Source organism: Sinocyclocheilus rhinocerous, unplaced genomic scaffold (genome assembly GCF_001515625.1).
Source record: "Sinocyclocheilus rhinocerous isolate Xijiao unplaced genomic scaffold, SAMN03320098_v1.1 scaffold2695, whole genome shotgun sequence".
NCBI classification, from domain to species: Eukaryota; Metazoa; Chordata; class Actinopteri; order Cypriniformes; family Cyprinidae; genus Sinocyclocheilus; species Sinocyclocheilus rhinocerous.
In genome coordinates, this window is record NW_015637529.1 from 302205 (window position 1) to 328306 (window position 26102).

Consider the following 26102-nt stretch of genomic DNA (forward strand, 5'->3'; position numbering starts at 1 on the left):
ATATATATATATATATATATATATATATTAAAATGTCTCTTTTTAATCACTTTATATTTTATTTGGTTACGTTTGTCAGTAGCCTACAGAACAGTTTTGAATATTATACTCCCTGTTACAATTTTATACAGTAAACAATTGATTATTTACAAACGGATATTTGAGAATTACAATAAGTTAAATTCAAAATTAGAATTTTTCAGTTTACATGTAGATTGAGATGGAACAATGAACTTATTAATGCTTAAACTTTTTCTTCACCTAAAAATTTTTTCAAAGAAATTTACTTCAAATACCCAGAAATTACTGATTGATTTGACTATATATGTAACCCTGGACCACAAAGCCAGTCATAAGGGTCTTTTTTTTAAAATTGAGATTTATACATCATATGTATTCAATGTATTATACATAAGCTTTCCAATGATGTATGGTTTGTTAGGACAATATTTGGCCGAGATACAACTATTTGAAAATCTGGAGTCTGAGGGTGCAAAAAAAATCTGAATACTGAGAAAATCTCCTCTGCACTTGTTAACTGTACATTTTTCACTCTTACTGTTTCTCACACCCTCTTTTTTAATGCCTCCAGGTTGCCTTCATAAAACGTTTTATTATTATTTACAGAGTAGAGTAGCCATATGATGCTTTACCATATTATAAATTTTCAGGAAAATCTCAACTCTGTCATGAGGTTGTAAGTGAACAGCTGGCCTGACAGCCTTTAACAATGTTTCTAATTAATAGATCTGATATGGTTGAGATATTATCAGTTAAATTACAGGTATCCAAGTGACAATCAGTTTCTGACTGTTTGTTGGTCACACTTTATATTAAGTGTCTTAACTACTACGGTATGCACTTGTACTTTAAAAATATCCTGTTAAATTTACAGTAAAATAGACAGCAGCCGGAAATTCACTGTAATAAAAAAAAAAAAATGGGTTACAATATTTCAGGTATTTCATCAAGTGACTTAGTGATACCAGTCTACTTGAACTGCCTAAACTGGCTTTTTATCTCAAAATGTACTGATAACCAACATGATAAAACAGGTGGTATACTAGAAAACCACATGATGAAGCAGTTCATCTTAAGTGACCTGCTCATAAAACACTGGCTCATACACACAAACACAAAACACACCAAATGATGCAACAAAATAATGCATTGAAATACTAAAATAATGCAACAAACATTCATTAAATAACAGAAAATGTAACAATGCACATTCATTTTTTTTTAAAATAAATAAAGTATGATCATATGATCTGTCACACAGGGATTTCTGGGAATGCCATTTTACAGTTTTTGACAATTATATGGCAATTCATAGTTTTTACCCCCAAAAGACATGCATTTCAGAGATTTTACATTATAATTACTGTTTTTCACTATATACAGTAAGGTAACTTACAGTTAACAGCCTTTTACTGTAGCATTGTTTTTTCCTGTTAAAATTAAAAACATTTTCAGTGTGCATTAAAATGTAAAAATATTTACATGATGTTTAGCAGAATGATATTTAGCTTAGCTTCTACAAAGTGTCACTGTAAAATAAAAGTAAGCTTAAATGCTGTTTGTTATTAGTTATAATAGCACTTTTTATAATGTGGTGCAAATTATGTTGCAAATGATTTCTGAACATGTATGATTACATGCAGTGTAACATAATACACACATTATAATTATCAAGTTGAAAAATTAAGTACAGTAAAAAAACAACACCAATATAAACTGGGACCAAATAATTACTTGCACCAAATTAGTGTGTTTAGCATACATTATTAGAGTATGCTTATGGTTTTGTTTTGTTAGTTACAAATGTGCATCAGCCTGCTATTGTTCAGCCTTGGCAATGGGACAACAACAAAATAATCAGCATATAAAAGCTTAGAACACAATAAAAAACAAATGGACGTTTTAATGAGCACATCTGTGTGTATGCATACACCCACACTTTCTGCGCACACACACACACACACACACATACGACAGGAGAAGTGGTGAAATATCATTTTTGTTCTAGTGCAACTGTATGTCTTCAGGCTTTTTAGTTGATATTCAATTACAGCCCTAAAATCTCTCATAGTCTCTAGAAAATACTAGAAACTTCTCAGTGAACTGTACTTAGACGATCCACTGCTAAATAACTGATTTTTGCGCAGTGGTTTGTGGTATATCATTTTATCGTCTCTATTCTCTAAGGCTGTTAGTTGTGAGTTTTATGTTTCATCTTTGACAAAGTGCTCAATTAGAAGCCCTTTTTTGAACACTAATAAGTATTTCTCATATCTTTGAACTCAGAACCTGCAATTGTATTATGGAACAATTCCCCCGTTCTCCCTCTTTCTCCCACTCTTTTGCTCACTCTCATCTGTCTTTGCAGCTCGAAGTCTTATTATCGCTCTCTCTCTCTTTTCCTCTTCCTTCGCTCCGTCTGTCAGCTGCACCCGCCGCCCCATTGTCTTTTCTGTGTTGTCACCTGTTTTTGCTGTCTTGTTGTGCCTGCTGATGATAGATTTACATGTGTTGTAAGTGGGTCAGAGTGCTCAGGGTCAGAACTGACATTACATACAAATGATGGACTACAGCACTTGGCCTTGGCCGTGTACAGAGTCTCAAATAATCAATAAAATATCATCTGTGATGGTCAGCGTCATACATAGAAATCAGGAAGATAATCATAGCTGCATTGATTTTCAAGCAGTCATTATAGTTTTAAAGGAGGGATTAAAAAGGCTTCAAACTGTATTATTATTATCTCTGTATCTATACTTCTATTTTATTCTTTTTTCTTGAGCTTGCTGCCTACCCAGAATTTTTAACTTCCCCTTAAAAAAGTATTAAAATCTGTGAAATTGTACTTTTGTCTTAATAAGAGAGTACAAATTATCTTTATATATTATTTTTACACTTAAGCCTATAATTTGAGATGGCACAGTGCAATTTATTAACGCTTAAAGATGTTCTTTATCTCATAAAATGTTTGAAATCTTAAAGAAATTTACTTACCTTTTCAAAATTAAAAAAAATTGAAATTCAAAATTTTGCTGACTTTTTTTTGCCAAATTGATACTGCTCTGTAAGATGATTTTAAAGACAACCAGTATTTTTAAAGCTATCATTTTAGTATTAAAGGAGGGATTAAAAAGCATCAAATTGTATTATTATTATTATTATCTCTGTAATTACCTTTTAACAAATTTTGACAGATTTCTGCTATTTTGATCTTGCCACCCACCCATAATTTTGAACTTCCCCTTTAAAAAGTGTTCAAATCTAGGAAATTAGAGTGTAAAAAACATATTAATTATTTGTGCATTTATGCCTACAATGTAATAATTTTATAACAAAGAACTGCTGTCCCTAATACTGCTGTCATTATCATCATGCCACAAAACGATTGAGGATTTGCCAAATTCTTTATATTTGGTTTTGATGGAATGAAAATGAAAAGGAAGTCCTTTCTGCCAAGACAACAGTGAAACTATTTAAAATTAAAAACATAATCATCATGGTCTGAGAGTAGCTTTATTAGGTGTCATTACCAAACTGTTCAGTATTTGATCAGTTTAATTCATAAACTAATTTATTTCAAGTTCCATGTGAACTTAGTATAGGAGATCATGATCCGCACTCACGAGAAAAGTCTTCTTTTTACGTTTTAGTTTACATTCATCACTGATGGGAAAAGACACAAACGTTTCGGCTCAAAGCCTTCCTCAGTGTGCAAAGCAATTCAATCCCTCCACCCACTTTTCAAATCCCTAATTATCACTAATTATACTGACGTTGTCATTCATTAGCCAATGTTCAATTACTAAAATCATTAAATCATTTCCATTTAAATACCGGACAATTTTCATGTATATACACAACACAGATAATCACATCCACTAGTACACCACATAATAAGTTCCATGGGAACTGACATGAACTGACATGCAACCTGTTGTATTGGCAAGTCCAAGACTCTGAAATATTTTTTCCAAAAAGTCATTACCGTTGCACACAATATTAAAAATCCACACCACCTATCAGGGTCATGACCAGATCTTTAACATAGCATAAATATGTTTTATTTATCAGGATTTTAAGTCAAAAGTGGCCCTAACTGAAGAAGCTCTGTATGTTTCAGAGACACTGATCAGAATTTTTGTTTCTGTTAGGTGGTTTTCAGCCGTTTCTGCAGCCCATGTGATATAAAGGAGTTATTCTGCACTGCCACGGGGCTCTCCAGGTACAGTACAATGTATGTGTATGTGTGTGTGTGTAGTTGAAGTGTTTTCAATTTTGAAGTGCTCCCAAATTTAGAGAATGTGTCTGCTGCTGACAGGAACACAACCATCTCCCTTCTGGACTCAACAGGAGCAATGGTCTCCATCGACCCCACAATGCCAAACAACTCAGAGAGGTAACTTAGCCATACATCCCATTTATAAACATAAATCCAATGCTGTAAAAGTGTGTTATACACATGCAGTAGACCTCTGAATCAGTTTCACACACTAATGTCAAAACATTTCATTTAGCCAGAATATCTTCAAACCGATTTTATAGCAAATGGTCCACCATATGCTGTTTTTATAGGTAAGAAATAAAGCAAACAAGTCATTATAATATGGACCTTTTTTTTCTGCAGGTTCATTAAAATGGCCCAACTCTTTAGAGTGTTTCATCTCTCTCAACTGTAACTTTTTTATTAAACTCTAAATGTTGGAAAGTTTAGAATATAAAACCAATGATCCAATTTAACACCAATTTGCAGACACACTCAGGGAAACATTAAAGATGTTGTTTAAACATTCAGAGGTGAGAAGCCCAGTAAACTAGCCTACTGTGCCTTATCTGTTGGTTATATGGAGATCTACCCTATATGCTAGACAAACAATGAATGGCGGCCAGATATAGATAAAGGGGAAGTTACTTCTTGAGAACCAGAGTCTAAGTGAGCCTATTCACCATCACAATCACAATCGACTGCCAGAGGAGTAGACATCTTGGACAGTAATGCTACAGAAAGCTGCAGCTCTCATGAGGAGTAACTGGACTGTCCGATAGGGAGAGGGGACGTGTTTTAGTGTGGCGCCAACTGCTTTGTAACTTTGTTTGTCTGTCCTGGTGTTTTTGAAGGTCGCCGTACAAAGTGGTGCCAATAACTGGCGGACAACTTGCAGGTAAGTGTCAGATGTTCTGCGTGTTATGTAATTTCACTGAATGTTTATGTATGTATGAATCACATCTACAGCGCTGAGCTTTCACTGATAGTGTTTACATTCCGGTTGAAATGGGAAATAGGGTTTGTTTTATTATGAAGTCTGAAACAGCTCTGGAGTGATCACTCACATGTTCTCAAATCTCCATAAATGGAGTGCGCGGAAAGCTGCGTGTGTTCACAAGAGCAACTCCAGTTATCATTGTGCGAACACTCCTGCAGCGGGGGTGGACTGCAGTCTTTTCAATCTATCTTTGTTATCATGAGCAGGGAAGTGATTATAACTATTTATTGATTTCAAAGCAAACTCAGATATACAAGGTCCTTTTTTTTGGACAGATTCTCTGGTTCATCTGCATTCCAAAACTATTTCTCAGTAGATTTATTGTCGACATCATATATTTTTCTGCTATGCTTTTCAAGATCCTATCAATTACGCACAAATACTGTGGGTGTTTTTGGAATAACATAGGATCATGATACTATTTCTGCATTATATAGTATAGCAGAGGACCTCAACTCTGGCCCTCGAGATCCACTTTCCTGCACAGTTTAGCTCCAACCGTGATTAAACTCGCCAGCCTGTAGCTTTCTAGCAATCCTGAAGACCCTGAGTAGCTTGTTCAGGTGTGTTTGTTAAGGATTGGAGCTAAACTCTGCAGAAAAGTGGATCTCGAGGGCCAGAGTTGAGAACCCATGTAGTATAGGCTACTACGCACGCATAGTATGCATATTTTCCATATGCAATGACTACATTTGGCAAAATGTGCCATATCAGAGCAGACTTTTTAATTGCAAATTTTGAGTTGTTGGTGAAGAAAAAATACATTTATTCATAAAAATACATAATTTATCATGTTTTGTAAAAAGAAGTACACAAAAGGAAATATATTATTGCACAATGTGCCCATATAATTCCAACCAACACACATCAAATCATAATTGCAACTTCCAAACATGTAAGTGGGAGCTGCATTGGAGGACACGAAGGCAGCAATAGCCTGGTTAAGTTGATGTGACCTCTGACCTCTGTGAAGTCATTTGGAGATGAGAGAGAGTATGCAGTGAACAAAACCTATATAACAATTTGAGAAATCTGTCCATTAGCATCCCCATTCATCTTTTGTTGCTTTGCTGGTGTTGGACCTCCAGATGACCCCCACTTTTAAAAAGTTTGCCATCTTTGGCAGGCTTTGTTGAGCCAGTCACCTGAACCTAAATGTCATGTGACTAATGACTCACTGAAATGATGTCACTGCGAGTGTCACATTGACATCATTTCAAAATTGATTGGCTGATGGCACCAAGAGAACACGCATAGGACACTTGTTACTATTACTATTCTAGGACAGCAGACACTGGCAGAACATCTATACTTTATTGTAGTGGAATATTACCAATACAACCCTATGGTCCAAAAGTCTGGGGTCAGTCCGAAGTCTCTTTTGCTCACCAAGGCTGAATTTATTTAATTGAAAATACAGTAACACAATAGTATTGTGAAATGTTCCCTAGCAAAAAAGTAATATACATTTATTTTATACTCCGTATAAGTTCAGTACAAAAACAGTATAGTTTAAATCTATTAACATATTTACTGACATATAACTCTAGACTTACTGATATTAAAATTAATAATTAATCTTAGTTGGATTTCAGCACTACTTCTGCACAATTAAAGTGCATTAAATACAAAATTAGTTGTTCCAATTTAACAGACTTTAATTATACCAGTTTAGTATACTAAAAGTAAGTACATAAATATGTAAATGCATTTGTAATATACTTAGCATTAAATAAATGTATTTCAAATTCATTTTAGTATATTTATTTTGCACTAGGTTTATTTCAATTTAAAATAACTGTGTATTATTGTAATATATTTTAAAATGTACTTTATTCCTGCAAAGCTGAATTTTCAGCAGCCATTAATCTAGTCTTTAGTTTCACATGATCCTTCAGAAATCATTCTAGTATGCTGATTTTTGTAACATTATTAATTTGCTATTACTTTTGATCAATTTAATGTCAAGTTACCATCAGTGGCTAACAGACGATGCTAACCAGTACTAAGACTTGTGTAAGAAGTCACCGTTTCTGTAATACATACGCAGGTGGGATTTGTTTCTTCGTCTTTATATTCAGTCTTGTCCGACCTCCATTTATCGGACTAATTATACTGTTTGTTGTGAAATGCTTTATTCATTGTACATTTTAGGCTGACAGGAGGAAACACAGATATGTGAAACTGTGAATACTTCATGCATCAGTTTTTGGCCATGATTATGGATGTGGCTTGCTTTCTCATCTCTCAGATAAAGAGGAGCTTTTCCAGAATGTTCTGACCCAGGTGGCAGAGCAGTTCTCCAGGTATTATCGCCATCTCTGCTTGTGTATTTTATGTTTATGTGTATTTTATCTCTCAGCAAATTCATAATGACCTTCTTTTGATTGAATTTGGAATCCTTTTGGTATTTCAAGGATGAATGATCTTTGTATATTTCTCTCCATCTGCACCGGTCTGCCTGGCTGCTCTCTCCCCAAGGGCATTTAAAATCAACGAACTGAAGACTGAGGTGACAAATCGCCTAGCCATGCTGGAGAAGAGAGTGGAGCGTGAGTCTTAAACTGTTTTCACTCAATATCTTGTCCAGGGTTTTGCTAATGGACAGAGTTCATGTTAAAATGGACGGGCCAATCTTCACAAACAACACGTTCTGGCTCTCAGTGAATTGCTGATCATTTATTCTGTAGTGCTTATAGGTGACATTATGGTGAACCCAGTGCAGCATGTTGTATCTTTTACATTAGGGATCATGAAATGAGGAAGTAGATATGTTTTGTGTTTGTAAGAAACCTTCCATACCACAGCTGATAACTCAAATAATCAATGGCGGCTATGTATTGTGCAATATATCCAATAAGATTTAGCGCTACAGCAGATGATGCTGTAATCGATTTCTATACCATGCACTTATCATTAACAGGTGAACATATGGTGCCCAGTGTTTTTAGAGACATGGCTTCTGAGACATGCGCTGTTGTTAATGAAGAACTTCAAGAAAGCATCTAGATACAATCTTAGAGTGTAACACACAAAAACATATTCAGGTCACACTTTACTCCAATATCAAATGTCTTACATAATAAAAATATAGGCTTCCATCCTTCGTGCAAAATATTTATTTCTTGATTTTATTTCTTGATTTTATTTATTTATTTGTTTATTTTGAGGTGAAATGTGACCTGGGCCTGTTCTTTACAGGTTTCCTTGAGATCCACTTCTTTGCTTCCTTTTGATGTTGTGTGTGTGTGTGTTTTGATGTTGATGTTGTGTGTGTGTGTCTAAGCTCTGAAATTGTCATTACTCTACACTTTGTTGCTTCATTTTATCCAAAGTGAGTGACCTGGGGTTAAGTGCCTTGATGAAGGCTAATAATTGCAATAGCGCTTTATGGATATTATGGGATCTCTCCAGTTCATGGGTTACCTATTACTTTTCCGTTCACTCATTTGTTGTATTCTATGAGGACAATATATACGTTATCATGGTCACACTTTATTTTAAGGTCCAGTTCTCACTAATAACAAACCATTAACTATGACTTTTACCTCAATAAACTCCCAATTTGCTGCTTATTGATAGTAAGGTAGTTGTTAAGTTTAGGTATTCGGTAGGATTAGGGATGTAGAATATGGTCATGCAGAATATGTGCTTTATAAGTACTAATAAACAGCCAATATGTTAATAATAGTCATGCTAATAAACAACTTAGTGAGAATTGGTCCCTATACTAAAGTGTTATTTACATTATTTGGTGCAGATTATAATTTTTCTAGTCTTTTCAACTGTATTTAGAAAGTAAAGTTATTCATTAGCCTTTAACACTGTATATTTGAGAAGGCTCTGTATCCGGCTGAAGTGCCATGTGCAGGGTGCTGTTTAGAATCAGAGTATCAACAGCCTGTAAAATACAAAACTAGGTTACAGTTTCATATTCAGCTGTTTTTTTCCACCTGTAAGCATGACTTTCATGGGTACATTTATTGAAGCATTTGAATATCTCCTTGCTTTTTTATGTAAAGCAGGTAGAGATATATATTTTTTTCTTTATCCGCTATCAGATTAATTTGGTTTGTGATGGATTAGACAGCTACAGCTTTTGCATCAGTCGATTTGAGGTTGTTGTGGTATAGTTCCCTGATTTTTTTTTTTTTTTGAAGACATACTTATTTGTTAAAGGTAAAGGAGTTACTAGCATCATTAAATTGAATTGCAACAATACTGATTGTTTTCAAGCACTCCTTTCTGTCTTTGGTTCGTCAAACAAACTCATGCTATTGTTTAAAGGGGTCATATGACGTTGCTAAAAAGAACATTATTTGGTGTATTTGGTGTACCAATGTTGCTGTGTTGAGCTGTATGGAATGATCAGTCAAACAGTTCTGTGTTTTAATAATTCAAGTGCTTACATTTCTACAAATGACTTTCTTCTACAAATGAGCTGTCACAGGATAGGAGAAAGTCATTTCAACATTGAAAAATGTTTACATTTTATGCATTATGTAGCCTATTTGTCCAGAGTGGCTTATATTGCATTCAAGGTACACATTTTACTATCTCTACTGTTTGAGCGAAAGGAACGTTTTTGACCTCTAATCCACTGCCATTTGTGGAATCTGTGACTGTTGCTGAACAATGATTCAAAACAAATTAGGTTAGGTTTAGTTTAGTGGCTAATAAATGCATCATCTTTGACAGTCGTGACAGTCCTTGCACACTAGTTGTTTCGGTAATGACGCTCCACGTAACATCACCAGAGACCAGGATTCATTCCGTTGCAGCACGTCTGTGTGTCCATAGAAATCCAAATACAGCCGTGATGTAATCAGTCACCAAGGTGATGGACCCTGACCCCTTCATCAGTGTGAACAGTTCACTGGCCTCATATAATTTGAGGTGATTTATTATTGTGCACGGTCTATAAACAGAATAGTAGCAGGAAGTGCAGAGATTATATGATGTATGTGATTACACTAATTAAATTATACAACGTGAGTCCAGAGGCCGTGCATCTATTCAGACTGTACACTCAGAAGTACCCGATACGGCCATAACACCGCCTGGATTCTCCGTTTTTCGTCATGACAGATCGCTAAACTCCGGTAAGAGCAGAGGTGGAGGCGTGTGCTTTATGATTAACACTCGCTGGGGCACTGATGTTAATTATTATTTTTTTAAATTAATTAATTAATTTATTTTTTTTAATTTTTTTTTATTTATTTTTTTTGTATGGTCCTGTTATTGTCACTGTATGTCTGAGCCTCGTCACAAGCATTTCAATGCCCAGTTTTCCCCAGTGTTAACTATGCAAATGATAAATAAATGCCTCTTGACTCTTGACTCTTACAGTACTTTGGCTCAAAATTCATCTAGAAGCAGCTAAATTAGACAGATACCAACGTGTCAGGTTGTGTGACATATCTTCATCCATCCTCACAACCACGGTTTGAGATGTAAATAAAAACAGCTGTCAAAGAGATGACAAAGCTGCTTGAAACATGCCAGACAGTGACAGGTGTCAAATGTACTTTTTATGGCTCAGCAGTCTGTATAGGAAAACCCCTGCGCCTGCAACCCATGTTCACCAGCTCATTTCCATATTTTCTCTGTGTTTGGCTCAATATGTAAAACCGTCGTTTATGTGTCATACTTGTATGCATTATGTATAGCGTTTCCGTCATTTTCCTCTCTGTCTCTTCAGTGGAGGGAATGAAGGTGGTGGAGATCGAGAAATGTCGCAGTGACATCAAGAAGCTGCGGGAGGAGATGGCCTCCAGGAACAACAGGTCAGTGACCTCACTGCGTTTTCTGGAGATGTCGGAACGCCATTTTTGAACTGAATAAGTTTAATTATCGGGAAATATCAGTAGCGCTTTGCAAATGATTTTACATATGTAATCTGATGTATTTCCAAGTAAGACAGGATATTTCATGAGAACAAAAAATGCAGGTTAAGATTTTATCCTTCAGGAAGTGATTTTGGTTGGAAGGATGGGGTGAAAAAGAAGTTTCTTGGTGATGTATAATATACTTGTGTTTGATATTGTCATAATAATGAAATAAAAGGACACTTCAGTGTGCTTAACAAGTACAAATTTATGACTTTAACACACTAAGTAATTTAACTTGTAAATGGCGCACTTTGTAATAATGTCAAATTAAAAGTTGTACTTAAAAGTGCATTTTAAATTTTTGTTGTCATTTGAAGAAATACACTTTGATGTGTTGACTAAAGCACATGTAAAGTACTTGATTATAATTTGAACTGACGTGTCTTATTCAAAATCACATTTAACGTCAATATTTTTAAATGTACAACTTCATCATTACAAATGTGTAATTACACATATTTTTATATTACATGATATACACATTTCCACAGAAATGGCATTAGTTTACCATAAATGCTTGGCAGTACATCTGGCAGTTAGCTACATTTTAACCATATTTAAAAGACAATAAAAGTAATTATTACATACGAGATGTACTTTAGTCCTAAGTGTGCCAAAAAGCACTAATTGCATTTAATATAAATTATATACTAAACAATTATAATATATTTTCATTCAGTTGTAATTAACTCTTTCCCCACCAGGGTTTTTTGAAAAAGTTGCCAGCCAGAGCCACCATTTTTAATCATTTCACAAACATTCATGGCCCCCAGAATATTTAGTTGTATGAATATCTGAACTTACCATATATATATATATATATATATATATATATATATATATATCAAAAGTAGGTCAGTACACCTAAATGAAATTCTGATATGTTTTCAGCCTCTGCCACATCAATATATGAGTACATGAACAATCTCTATAACCAAGTCACTTCATGAGCATTTTATAGTTTCTTTTGAGAAAAACTTTTGTCATCAAAAGAAAGAACAGAGCCTTTGCTTTTAAATAAAACAAAGCATTTTATTCTAGCAGTTGAATGTGGGTAAGTTTTATAAAAAAAACAAAAAAACATTGTAAACATAAAGCTGAGAATATTACTTAAAAAAAAGGACTATGACTAAATCAGATTCAGAACATGATCAAAATATAGATTGAGTAGATCAGGTCCATCAAAGCTTGCACAGTCCTACATCTTCGTGGGTTCGACATTTTATTTGGTAACATGCCATTGAAAGTTGGCTGATCGCTTTAGATGTAACGTGTGCCTAAGCAATGCTTCGATCGCTTGTTTCTGCTTCTTCTTTGCTTGTTTTTGAATCCTGAGATTCTGTACTATTTCAGAAGATGCGTAATAGCGCCCCCTACCATATAACAGTCGTAGCATTGTGACATAAATAATGGAAAATTCAATCAATGGTGGGAAAAGAGTTCAAATACAATCAAGTGTCCTAAAAAAGTACTCTTTTTAAAAATATGCTAAAGTGTAGTTCATTTTCACAAGGGAGCATTGCAGGCTATTGATAGCACTGTCTGTACTGCTAACTTTAATGAGAGGAGAATTAAGAAGAAGTCCAGGTGTTGTCTTAGTCAGCTCTTGTTAAAAATACTCACAGATGAGATCAGGTCTATTCCCTTTCAAGTCTTAATGAGCTGACATGGCTCTCACATGCTCTCTTATTACTGAAGGATCAGATTCAAGATGAATCAAAGATAGCTGTATATTCTCAAGATACTCTCTTTGAGAGATGTTGACATGGTACTTAAAAAAGAAAAGAAAAACACAGCATGTTCTGTTCTAAAGCAAATGTGCTCTCAATGCTCTTTACCTTTGCAGTAGTTTCCTGGATGACAACAAGAAGTTAACTCCTCGCAGAGATGTGCCTTCATACCCAAAGGTAAAATGGCAGATGTGCTTGTAATGGGTTCCTTCATTATTTTGTATACTTATTCTGCTTTAATAATTCGATAAAGGACAGCATATACAGCACCATTTAATTACAGAAAGGTTCGTAATGAGAGTTCAAGGTTTATCCTTTAGAGAACTACATGGTTTATGTTTAAGGATAAACAAAGGAAGGTTTAAAGGGATAGTTCACCCCAAAATAAAGATAAAAATGCTAATATCTACAACATAATTTCAAAAATATTAAAAGAAAATATACACTACCATTCAAAAATGTGGGCTTTTTTTTGAAAAAAATATCTTATTCCCACCAAGGCTGTATTTATTTGATTAAACTACAATAAGAACAGTAATACTGTTAAAATATTAATACAATTTAAAATAATTTAAAAAAATGTAATTTATTGCTGTGATCAAAGCTGAATTTTCAGCATCATTACTCCAGTCTTCAGTGTCACATGTTCCTTCAGGAATCATTCTAATATGCTGATTTGCTGCTCAAGAAACATTTCTTATTATTATCAATGTTGAAAACAGTTGTGCTGCTTAATATTTTTGTATTATATTTTTGTAATATTCATTTTTGATGAATTTACAGAACAACAGCAACAAAAGCCTATAAAAGAAATGTCAAAATCTCGACAAATCTTATCTGCATTTACATCAAGATTAAAAAATAAATTTTTTTTATTTCATTGAGACTATTATTGTGATTATTGACCTCTCAGTATGTGACTTGGGATATAGTAGATTATGGGCTGCATGTATGGTATTATTTTTTGAAGCTTTATTGTTGTGTTCACTATAAACTATAAAAGAGCTGTGTAAAAAGAGCATACAGATTTGTAAGGAATGATACAGTATGAGTAAATTATAATGAATTTACGTTTAAAGAAAGAATTCTAATTCGGGGTTAAAAATGGCATGTTGAACATAGATGTGAATGTGATGTACGCAATGGTCACAGCCAGGCGTTGGTCATCGGGGGTTAACTGAGAGCTCTGTCACCTGCAGTACATGCTCTCCCAGCAAACCATAGATGCCCTCAGAAAACCCACCTTCGACGTCTGGCTGTGGGAGTCCAACGAGGTAAGAGTCTAACGTGCCTCTGTTCTGTCTTCCTTCTCTTTTCTCTCCCTCTGTTTTCTCTCTTCTGCGTTTGTGTTTGTGGGGCTTGTGTAGTACCACCTCTCACAGGAGACAGTAGAAGCTTTGAGGCAGCCAATCTTCGATGTGTGGCAGTGGGAGCCTAACGAGGTGAGGATCGGCTAAATGAAAGATGCAGAATGTCAAAGTTCTACTGAAGTTGATGTACAAGTGCACATGATGTATTATAGAGACTTGGTGAAAATGACTGACATGCAAAACCACACTGCAGAAGATACTATCACCAGTGTTTTGTACTTTAAGATGCTGAGCTGTCTGGAGCATATGTACCATGACCTCGGGCTGGTAAAGGACTTTAATATTAATCCCATCACGCTGAAAAGATGGCTGGTAAGGCTATATTATAAAATTATAATTCCTCATGTTGTGTTCAGGTCATTTTTACTGACTTTTCACCCCCCCACACATACCTTGTTACACTGTTGGTTAATCTTTTTGTCAACTTGTGTTCTTTTAAATCTTTCCATCTTTTAATTTGTTGTTCCTGACCTCTAAATCTCTAATATGTTATTATCACCAAGATTAAATGTTTTTGTCTTTTTTTTTTTTTCAGCTAGCACAGATTTTGTATTGATCTGCATTGATCTGAGCTTATGCACCTCTCTTAATGAGTGAATATTGTCAAAATTATCCACAAATGCTTTTTTCACTCAAAAGCTGAAGTGCATAAGCTCAGATCTATGATCGGTCAGTTCCAAAAAGAAATACAAAACCTGTGCTAATTGAAAAATAAAAAATTTGATTCCAAGATTTGGTGATAATCACATAGTGAAAGATTTTCGGGCCAGGAACAACAAATTAAGTAAAGCATTTTCAAAACAGCGCAAGTGATTTTTTAAAAATTAAGTTATTTTTTTATGGATGGAAAAAATTTAATTTTTCTCTTTATGTATCTCAGGCACATCCTTCAGTGTACATTTATCAGATTTTTTTGGTGACTTCATCAGCCTCCAGGCAAAAATTATGTGTGACACCATTAATTATATTTTTGAATAATACAGAATAAAATAAAATAATTTGGCCACTAAAGGCACACATAACAATCTATGAATATTATTGCATTAACACAATATCAAACCAACTGCCATTTATTTTAACCTTTTCAAACAAAACATTTAACAAAATCAGCCAAAGTTTAAAAATAAAATAATAAAATAAAATACAATAAAATCATGATTGCCTCTCTCTCCACTTTCAGCTTTGCATCCATGACAATTACCGGAACAATCCTTTCCATAATTTCCGCCACTGCTTCTGCGTCACTCAGATGATGTACAGCATGATCTGCCTCTGCAACCTACAGGTAGAGACACTTTTAACTGTGTTTTAAAGATACCTGTTTTGCTCCATAGCCACCTGTTTTTTTTGTCAGGAAAGTTGGAGTATCAGGGAAGTGGGAGGTGAATGAAAGAGACTGAGAGATAGCGAAGTGATAAATGAGTGATGTATGGGGGTGTAAAAGCAATTCTGCGTCTATGAAGATGCTTTCAGCCTCTCTGTGCTGCTGTTGCCATGGACGTGTATTAAGAGGTCATTGGATTAATTATCCGAGCTATTACAGGCCGAGCTATTAGAGGACAATTACTTACTCTAATTTAGCAGTGTAGGAGAGCTGGTATACGTGTGCACGATGACTGTCAACACTCACACATAGAAAGAGTCTTACTCTGCTGTGCTTCTGTGTTTTTCAGGAAAAGTTCACTCAAGTAGATATTCTTATTTTGATGACAGCAGCTGTGTGTCATGACCTGGATCATCCTGGGTACAACAACACGTAAGATCCTCCATCCTTCAGAACCGCGTATATACACTGACTTTTATATTACCGCTCAGAAATATTTCTTACCATCCATATATATTTCTACTATTAGCCTTAAATATTTATTTTGCATTATTTATATTTACTATATCCTTTTTTCTACTAGAATTTAATACTTTTATTCAGCAAGGATGCGATAAATTGATCCGTTTTGGCAGTAAAGTCATTTCTAATGTTACAAATGATTTGTTTCAAATAAATGCTGTTCTGTTTTACTTCGTATTCATGAAAGAATCTTGGGGGAAAAAAGATCAGTTTCCACAATTCCCCCCCCCACATTTCCATGCACAACGTTTTCAACATTAAGAATAATACTAAATGTTTCTTAAACAGTAAATCAGCATAATAGAATGATTTCTGTGTGACACTGAAGAGTGGAGTAATGATGCTGAAAATTCATCTTTGTATCAGAGGAATAAATTACATTTTAAAATATATTCAAATAGAAATCTTTAAAAAGTTATTTTAAATTTATTGTATTAGTTAAATTTATAATACTTCACAATAGTATTATTTTTACTGCATTTTATCAAATAAATGCAGGCGAACATAAGGGACTTTAAAAAAAACAAACAAAAAAAAACAACTTCAATGATTTAAACAGTAGTGCATATGTTTTTCTCCCTACATTTATTTGATTAATATACAGTAAAATACAGCAGTGATGTTCAATATTATTACAATTTAAAATAATTGTTTTTCATTTTAATATATTTTTAAATGTTTGTTTGTTTGTTTAAATAATTTGAAATTATTCCAAAAATGTGAAATTACTGGAATCATTTCAAATTATTTAAACACACACACACACACACAAATTGTAATAATACTGCACAGTATTGCTGTATTTTAATCAAATAAATTCAGCCTCAGTGAGAATAAGAGACTTCTTTCAAAAATATACAAAAAAATTGTACAACCCCAATATTTTGAAAATTGAGATTTTTTTCCTTGCACATTTAAGATATCTATATTTATATTATAGATATCTTAAATTCGAGTCATTGTGTTCCACATATTCCACTTGGACACCAAATCCAAGTACTGTAGAGTTTGTATTTGCATTTGGCACCTGTCGAATGTTTTGGACCCTCTTTTGCAGGTATCAGATTAATGCGCGCACAGAGCTGGCGGTGAGGTACAATGACATCTCTCCTCTGGAGAACCATCACTGCGCCGTGGCCTTCCAGATATTCTCTCAGTCTGACTGCAACATCTTTGCCAACTTTGATCCTGAAGCCTTCAAACAGATTCGTCAGGTGTGCCTCAGGCCTTTAAACCGAGCTTTGTGCACGCATATGTAATACATTTGTCTTGAACAATGAATAATTTTGTCTCTGACAGGGAACCATCACCCTGATATTGGCCACAGACATGGCCCGACATGGAGAGATTCTGGACTCTTTCAAACAGAAAGTGGATAACTTTGACTTCACTAATGAGGAGCATGTTACTTGTGTGAGCTTTCTGAACCCATTTTACAGTGCCACTTTTCACCTACGAAAAAGTGCTGCGATGAGCTTATTAAACTTGTATCTCTATATCTGTGGCAGCTGAAGATGGTGCTGATCAAGTGCTGTGATATCTCTAATGAGGTTCGGCCGATGGAGGTCGCTGAGCCGTGGGTGGACTGTTTGCTGGAGGAGTACTTCATGCAGGTACAGGTGCATCTCAATAAATTAGAATGTCGTGGAAAAGTTAATTTATTCCAGTAATTCAACTCAAATTGTGAAACTCGTGTATTAAATAAATTCAGTGCACACAGACTGAAGTAGTTTAAATCTTTGGTTCTTTTAATTGTGATGATTTTGGCTCACATTTAACAAAAACCCACCAATTCACTATCTATATCAGTATAAAAATGACTTACCATATAGGAAGTTGATGATTTGGGGTGCAATGTCATCTGCTGGTGTTGGTCCATTGTGTTTTTTTGAAAACCAACGTCACTGCACCCGTTTACCAATAAATTTTGGAGCACTTCATGCTTCCTTCTGCTGACCAGCTTTTTGAAGATGCTGATTTCATTTTCCAGCAGGATTTGGCACCTGCCCACACTGCCAAAAGCATCAAAAGTTGGTTAAATGACCATGGTGTTGGTGTGCTTGACTGGCCAGCAAACTCACCAGACCTGAACCCCGTAGAGAATCTATGGGGTATTGTCAAGTGGAAAATGAGAAACAAGAGACCAAAATATGCAGATGAGCTGAAGGCCACTGTCAAAGAAACCTGGGCTTCCATACCACCTCAGCAGTGCCACAAACTGATCACCTCCATGCCACGCTGAATTGAGGCAGTAATTAAAGCAAATGGAGCCCCTACCAAGTATTGAGTACATGTACAGTAAATGAACATACTTTCCAGAAGGCCAACATTTCACTAAAAATGTTTTTTTTATTGGTTTTATTTTATTGGTTTTTGTTAAATGTGAGCCAAAATCATCACAATTAAAAGAACCAAAGATTTAAACTACTTCAGTCTGTGTGCATTGAATTTATTTAATACACGAGTTTCACAATTTGAGTTGAATTACTGAAATAAATGAACTTTTCCACGACATTCTAATTTATTGAGATGCACCTGTAGATATGATTAAAAGTATGTTGTATGGAGATGTAAAAATCCGTCCCACTTTTTATTAAGTGTCTTTAAAGGAATAGTTAATCTAAAAATGCTGAAAATGTCCTCACCCTCAGGCCATCCAAGATGTAGATGAGTTTGTTTCTTCATCAGAACAGATTTGAAGAAACTTAGCATTATTTCACTTGCTCATCAATGGATTCTCTGCAGTGAATGTGTGCCGTCAGAATAAGAGTCCAAACAGCTGATAAAAACATCACAATAATCCACACCACTCCAGTCCATTAATGAATGTCTTGTGAGGTGAAAACTGAACGTTTGTAAGAAACAAATACATCAAGATGTTTTTAACTGTAAAATCCGAGTCCTCTATCCATAACATTGCTTTTTCTAGTAAAAATCGTCTCATCTGAATCAGGAGAGAAATATGCACAGATCAAACAGTTTACAAGTGAAAACGGTCTAAAACAGTTCTAAACAAATGTGTCTGTGGATTTTAATGTGAGAGAATAACAGACTTTTCCACTGGAGGAAGAGTTAGACCCGTTTTTTTGGTCAAAAGTGGCAGTTTAACATTGAAACGCCTTAATGATGGATGTTTTTTACAAACATAGCTTTTCACTTTACAAGACATTAATTGATGTTCTGGAGTGGTGTGGATTATTGTGATGTTTTTATCAGCCGTTTGGACTCTCATTCTGACGGCACCCATCCACTGCAGATGATCTATTGGTGAGCAAGTGATGCAATGCAAAATTTCTCCAAATCCTCTCAGATGAAGAAACTCGTCTACATCTTGTATGGCCTGAGTGCGAGTACATTTTCATTTTTTGGGTTGAACTATTTTTTTTTTTTTACTACTTTTTAAATATTTGTAACTGTTTGTTGTACTAACATTTAAAGTAATCATTTGATACAATGCACTTATTGTACTGTATGTTTTTACATTGTAATTTTATTTAAAAACCAACCCTTAAACCTGACCATACAGCAAAACCTCTCCATAAACGTATCACAGGAGTAACTTACATTTTAAAATAAATTAAATAAAAAGTTAATTCAAAAGTTATTAATAACAATTTTTTCCACAATAATACTGTTCATACTGTATTTTTATATAACTTTGGTGAGCATAAAAGACTTTCAAAAACATAAAAAAATAATACCAACCCCAACATTTTGATCTTTATAGTGCACTTCTTTCTTCATCAGAATTGTGTTCTCTCTCTCAAACAGAGTGATCGAGAGAAGGTAGAAGGTTTACCAGTCGCTCCTTTCATGGACAGAGAGAAAGTGACCAAACCCACTGCTCAGATCGGCTTCATCAAGTTTGTCCTGATCCCCATGTTTGAGACCGTGATGAAGGTGAATCGGTTAGGCTAAAAGTACAATGTGAAACATACAGGGGGGGAAGTGGGTGAAATCGAACTCTGGTTCAGATCAAACCAAGTTGTGAAAACTGGCCAAGATACCAGGTTGTGATATTGTTTGTTCTCTGTGCGTTGCAGTTGTTTCCTCAGATTGAGGAGGTAATGGTACAGCCCCTACGAGAGTCCCGGGACAGATACGAGGAGCTTAAACAAATAGATGACGCCATGAATGAGGTTAGCAGTGACCATTTTTTTTATTATTATTATTATTATTACTTTTTAACTGGTATTAGCTATTTCCTCCTCATTATCCCTATAGGTGCAGAAAAAGAAGAGTGAAAATTTAACAATGGGAGGAAAAAAGAAATGAGCAAGGTCAATGTTGAAACATTGTACTGTACGCATTTTAGTTATTATTTGTGTTATATTTACAGTCAACCCTAGCTTTTGCTTATCTGTTTCAGCTGGAATCCCAGTAAATGATTGAAATCTTGGCCATCTGCTCAGAAAATCCAAAGCATCTTTCAGGGAATTGAACCATGTACAGCTCAGCTATGAACCATTTGTGTCGTTTTTATTTGGTTTTTGTAAAAGTATAAACATTATACAGGATGTACAGATTTTTAGTCCCTTTTACTCAGAAAAATAAAAGTCTAACTTGAAGAACAACTGAAGCCACAGATCTCATTTTTAGAGCACTGTTATAATAAAATAGTATGTTCATTCCTGTTGTCTAATGAAACTGTACCAGGATGTGCGTGACAGCCCTGACTGTAGCTGAGCGGGACTGACCTCTTGTGGCCAAAGCAGAATACAGCACCTTACTGTTCAGAAAATAGACCAAGTAAAGCTTTACTGAATGAATAAAAAGTCATATAATCATTGTCGATTAACAAAAAGAGATGTATAATTATATGAACATCACAAAAAAAGCAGAAATTAAAATAAGACAACGTTCTCTCAGCTGGTGTTCTGAGGCACAGTGCTGCTCTCCGTTTTACTTCTCTTATTGGGTTTAGAGCCGTTTGCTGCTGCTGCTGCTCTCTTCCTACTCTCCTGTTCTAGTCTTTCCTGTTTCTTCTGCAAATATGATGCCATGTTGTCGAAGTTCACTTTAAACAGGTGTTTAAACGGACTCTCCAGTCCCACAGAACCTGTGAACGGAGGACAAGAGGAAAGCATGAAGTGTTCAGAATAAAGGTTGGAGGGGGGGAAAAAAGAAGATGGAACATTAACCCTATAAAGCATACTGTATTATATTTGCTACATGAGTTGACTATTATTTAATACAGGTTTGAGGGGTGATTTTATACATTTTTCGTCCTGAGATATTTGACCCTTTTCATTAGTCCTTCTGGTGTTACTTGTCTTCCTTCATATTATTTTGACAGGACCAGGTTGAGTTTATCAAAACTGAATTGGTGTCTGAATAAATTGTGATTTTTGCAGCTTTGTTTTGATAGATTTTTTTGGACTGAGGAGGAAGTTTTGAGTTCTGAAAGACTGTTTTTTCATACTGCTCAACTCAAGATCAAGCATACATTTGCTTTGTCATGATATGATTTCTTCATTTTAGTTATTGGTTTATTTCATTTTTCTGTTTCATTATAATGTTTGTTGGATTTCTTACCTTTAAAGATATTCCACTGAGCTTGTAATACTTCAGTGACCCTCCTCAGTTCAGGAGTCTCTGAGTCACACAGCTATGAACAAGCAATATGAGTTAGTAAGAGCAGAGCGGGCTTCAAAACATGAAAGAAAGCATGCATGTACCTTCCAGTGCTGCTCCGAGTATTGATACAGGAGCACATTCACGTCTTCAGTCTCCAGTAAGACCCACAGCTGCTTCTGTGAATCAAATGTCATGTCCCAGGGAGCATGAGGAAGAGCAAGAGTCTCAGCGGGGCTCAGACACCCCTCTGTCCCAGAATCCACCACGAAGAGCTGAACTGAGGGCAATCTACACAGACGGATATGATTTTAACTGTTTAGATGTATGATTGGTGTGCAAAAGACATCTTTCTTAAGACTTGTGTGTTTCTATTTTAACAAAAGAATACTGTTGTTGTCACCGAGACTCCAGAATCCAGTTAGAGGTAAGATAAACCGAAATCTGATGAAATGAAACACACCTCTCACACTGGACAGCTATATGTTTTCCATCTGGTGAGCTGATGATCCTGCTGACAGCAAACCTCTGAAGACAGAAAGAAATATAGTCAGTGTCATGTGCTGAGATTGGTGTAAATGACAAAATATACACACCTGGATTTGAATGGAAATAAACAGTTTATAGCAGCAGCTCTAAAGCTGCTGAACTTTAACAGAACCCAATAATCGAAGGCCCTCCATATAGGCTAAAATATTTCTTCTAGTAATTCTACTGTAATTATGAGAAATCTGTTTGTTTTATTAACACAAACTAGGTAGATATTTTCAATTAATCAGCCACAATTCATTTTGTGATTTAAAAAGTTGAGAAATGTATGTTCTTCAATAAAACAAAAGTTCTTGAGGGGGGGAAAAAAAAATCAAGATTTTTTTGCATATTAATTCAGTTAGATTATTTTGATACATAATTCAATTTGAAAATGTAATAATTAATTAATTCTAGGATCTTAGTGATACCAATGAAAATGGTAGATTTTATTAATAAAAACATTCAATAATATCATTAACAAATGTGACTCTGGAGCACAAAACCAGTCATAAGTAGCACAGGTATATCTGTAGCAAAAGCCAAAAATACATTGTATGGGTCAAAATTATCGATTTCTATTTTATGCCAAAAATCATTAGGATAGTAAGTAAATATCATGTTCCATGAAGATATTTTGTAAACTTAATTTTTGATTAGTAATATGCATTGCTAAGAACTTCATTTGGACAACTTTAAAGGCGATTTTCTCAATATTATGATTTTTTGCACCCTCAGATTCCAGATTGTTAAGTAGTTGTATCTCGGCCAAATATTGTCCTATCCTAACAGACCATACATCAATGGAAAGCTTATTTATTCAGATGATGTACATTACAATATTGTGAAATTTGCATATGAAAAATAAAGACAAACATAAATTACATAACCATATATTACATATATGTAAATTATCAAAATTATATGTTTTAATAATTAAAAACAAATTAAACTGCCAGACTTAGACCCCAGAGGTTCACAGACCTCCAGCTGAAAACCTTACATCTAGGTCAATAATGTAATTTTTGTGGGATTGTACGAAACATTGTATGCGTTGTGTGCATAATTGGCTGACTGAAATCAAATGGACGGCACCTTTTCTGTGTCTGTGTTTTCAGAGTCGAGGGTGAGTTGCCTCAGGTCAACACTGTGTAACCGCCGACCACTCTCATAATGCCAGACCTTCATTGTGCCATCCTGTGAACACAACCATGTCAGTCCTACTGTATTAAGACACTTATATCCCCCTTATAAACTATCCCAACAGAATATTACAGTAAAACAATGAAGGTAAACTGAAAAAGCACATACTCCTGAACCAGAGAGAAGCCAGTCAGGATGTCCCGCAGGCACAAGCAATGCACTGACAAATCTGCATGAGAAAACAAACATGTTTGAACAAGTGGGAACAACATATGTGACCCTGGAACACAAAACCAGTCATAAGGGTCAATTTTTAGAAATTGAGATTTATACATCATCTGAAAGCTGTATAAATAAGCTTTTCATTGATGTATGTTTTGTTATGATGTAACTATTTGAAAATCTGGAATCTGAGGGTGCAAAAGAAATCAAAATATTGAGAAAATCACCTTTAAAGTTGTCCAAATGAAGTTCTTAGCAATGCATATTACTAATCAAAAATTAAGTTTTGATATATTTACAGTAGGAAATTTACAGAATATCTTCATGGAACATGATCTTTACTTAATATCCTAATGATTTTTGGCATAAAAGAAAAATCAATAATTTTGACCCATACAATGTTTTTTTGGCTATTGCTACAAATATACCCCAGTGACTTAAGACTGGTTTTGTGCTCCAGGGTCACATATGAGATGTAACATCACTTGCTTCCCACAGTCCACACTTACTCTCTGTGCTCTAGACAGAAAGCCTGAATGTTGTAGGGTGACCGCCGGAAACTCACTCGGATCTTCTCATCTCGGTCGGCTGTTATGATATATTTATCATCAGGAGAAAGAGTCTGTAGAGGAAAACAAAAAAGAACTAAATATTAAACAATTTTTTTAAAGCTAAAAATTATATTACGTACTGACTTCACAATTAAGTGAAAACAAAAGAGAATTTTAACAATTTTTTGTTTGGGTGCTGCATTAACTCCCTGAATCAACAGATAGCACTTTAATAAAGAAATATTTCAGCCATCTAATATTTTACCATCTCTAGAGGTAAACACAAAAAGCTAGAAATCATGTTAGTTCATTAAGTAACTTCACAATGAAGTGAAAAAAAAATAAAAAATGAAATTCAAATATTTTTGTTTGGATACTGCGCTAACTGAGAAGCACTGTTCTGTTGGTGTCCATCATACCACATCCAATAACATGGAGAGATGTCCCAGCTTCAGCTCTCCTGGTTTTTGTGGCTCCAGAACAGAGAATGAATATACATCTCCAGACTTATCAGCCACAAAGACTTCATCCTCAGCCTGAGTAAATACAAGAGACGTGCATCGCCGCACAACCCACCTACAAGAGGACAATCACGGACTTAAACACTGAACCTTACAGAGAAATTAGTACCGAGGGAACAGTTCGCCCAAAAAGAATAATTACATCTACATCAGAATTTACTCATCCTTATGTTGTTCCAAACCCAAATGACTTTTTGAAAACTAGTATTCTAGCCACATTTTTCAGTTTTGATTAAAGAGAAATAGGTGAGTCCACAAAAAATGTGCGTTCCCCAAAAAAGAGAAACTTAGACGGGTTTGTAATGATATGTGTGATGGTGAGTAACTTTGAGTGTGTGCTGTTACCGGGTACTAATGCACTGCCACGATGGCTCAGTACAGAAGAGAACAAGACGTTTGTGGTCATCAGTGAGCGCTGCATGCTTCCCAGACGCTGAGACAGCAAATGCAAGAATCCTGTCACTGCCACTGTCCTTCTCCTCTGATCCTTCCCCAGCACTGCAATACACAGATAAACATTTTAAGATCTTTTTTTGCAATCCTCTACGTCTTGTGACATAACCCTCAGATAAAGAACTCATAAAGAGAAAACAAACATACAAAAAGAGTTACCTTTTACTATCACCATCAGCTTCCTTTGGTTTTGTCTCAGCTTTGGCACAGTCAAACACAAACGGCTCTCTATCAGAAAAAGGTGAATTGGAAAGTAACCTTTTTTTGCCCAAGTACAAAAAGTAAAAGGAGCAAATAGGCAATATTGAATTTGAGAGATTCTCAAATGTAATGCTAAAATATCAATGCTGAAGTCCTCTGATCTGATTATTATAAAGTTTCTTGTTATATTTAATAACACAATCATTCTGCAGTACTGATAATAGCACAGCTGATTGGTTTATGTATGGATTCTTAAAATAAAATAACACCACAAAGTCAAAATAATGAATTTAAAAATGTTTTATCATGACATTTTTACTATCCTATTTGAATTCAACCAAAAAGAAAAGATAAAAACTGTTTTATACATTCAAATGCAGTATAACAAAATGTGTATTTATCACAGATAGTTTGGCATTCATTTCAAGTCAACGTGTATCAAGCAAGCTGATTTAAAATTTAAGAAATAAACATAACAGTATGTAAACAGCAATGTATAGAGACCATAGTGCAATAGGATTCTGCAAAATGCACATGGGAACTTGGGAAATCCAAAATAAAGAGCTGGAAGCGAATAGACAGTTGACAGTCTAAAATACAGCTACTCACCTAGACTGTTTAAGGTTTACAGCAACTAAACTAGTAGAACAGCTTGAAACAAACCAGTCTGCCTTTGAACACACTACTGCCATGATGATTGTTTTCACGTGCGAACTGAGAGTCGCACATTTAATACGTCATTAATACTAACGTGCAGGAATCTGGCTTTACGACACCGCCATAAAGAGTG

At 35.0% G+C, this 26102-nt stretch overlaps 2 protein-coding genes across 3 annotated transcripts in view; one reads left to right on the plus strand and one right to left on the minus strand.

Annotated features, from left to right (window-relative positions):
• pde9aa (phosphodiesterase 9aa) overlaps positions 1 to 20675 on the plus strand; it is a 22668-nt gene extending 1993 nt beyond the window's left edge. Inside the window, exons 2-19 of one of the 2 annotated variants that reach the window (XM_016563890.1) lie at positions 4173 to 4243; positions 4340 to 4417; positions 5137 to 5180; positions 7534 to 7588; positions 7764 to 7834; positions 10984 to 11068; positions 13020 to 13080; positions 14103 to 14177; positions 14499 to 14585; positions 15454 to 15558; positions 15947 to 16029; positions 17177 to 17333; positions 17419 to 17532; positions 17628 to 17732; positions 19891 to 20019; positions 20163 to 20258; positions 20344 to 20399; positions 20489 to 20675. In XM_016563890.1, the coding sequence (XP_016419376.1) occupies positions 4173 to 4243; positions 4340 to 4417; positions 5137 to 5180; positions 7534 to 7588; positions 7764 to 7834; positions 10984 to 11068; positions 13020 to 13080; positions 14103 to 14177; positions 14499 to 14585; positions 15454 to 15558; positions 15947 to 16029; positions 17177 to 17333; positions 17419 to 17532; positions 17628 to 17732; positions 19891 to 20019; positions 20163 to 20258; positions 20344 to 20394 (1467 nt within the window). In that variant the 3' untranslated portion in view covers positions 20395 to 20399; positions 20489 to 20675. Of the gene's footprint in view, positions 1 to 4172; positions 4244 to 4339; positions 4418 to 5136; positions 5181 to 7533; positions 7589 to 7763; positions 7835 to 10983; positions 11069 to 13019; positions 13081 to 14102; positions 14178 to 14270; positions 14346 to 14498; positions 14586 to 15453; positions 15559 to 15946; positions 16030 to 17176; positions 17334 to 17418; positions 17533 to 17627; positions 17733 to 19890; positions 20020 to 20162; positions 20259 to 20343; positions 20400 to 20488 lie in introns of both variants that reach the window. The other variant, XM_016563891.1, reaches the window with a different exon arrangement.
• wdr4 (WD repeat domain 4) lies at positions 20578 to 26062 on the minus strand. Its single transcript, XM_016563892.1, has 11 exons — positions 25922 to 26062; positions 25271 to 25339; positions 25004 to 25156; positions 24557 to 24713; positions 24096 to 24208; positions 23533 to 23593; positions 23317 to 23418; positions 22157 to 22221; positions 21798 to 21984; positions 21655 to 21727; positions 20578 to 21178 (listed from the first exon to the last, which is right to left on the minus strand). The coding sequence occupies exons 1-11, from the start codon at positions 26002 to 26004 to the stop codon at positions 20985 to 20987; spliced, it is 1257 nt and encodes a 418-aa protein (XP_016419378.1). The 5' UTR covers positions 26005 to 26062; the 3' UTR covers positions 20578 to 20984.
• Positions 26063 to 26102: the final 40 nt, after the last annotated feature.

Excerpts from the sequence above, each read along its gene's own strand:
- wdr4 (XM_016563892.1), bottom strand. The coding sequence starts at position 26,004 with ATGGCAGTAGTGTGTTCAAAGGCAGACTGGTTTGTTTCAAGCTGTTCT. Across the intron at positions 25,157-25,270 it reads GCTGATGGTGATAGTAAAAG|TGCTGGGGAAGGATCAGAGG; the intron begins GTAACTCTTTTT and ends TGTGTATTGCAG. Across the intron at positions 24,209-24,556 it reads TCTCCATGTTATTGGATGTG|ACTCTTTCTCCTGATGATAA; the intron begins GTATGATGGACA and ends TTTCCTCTACAG.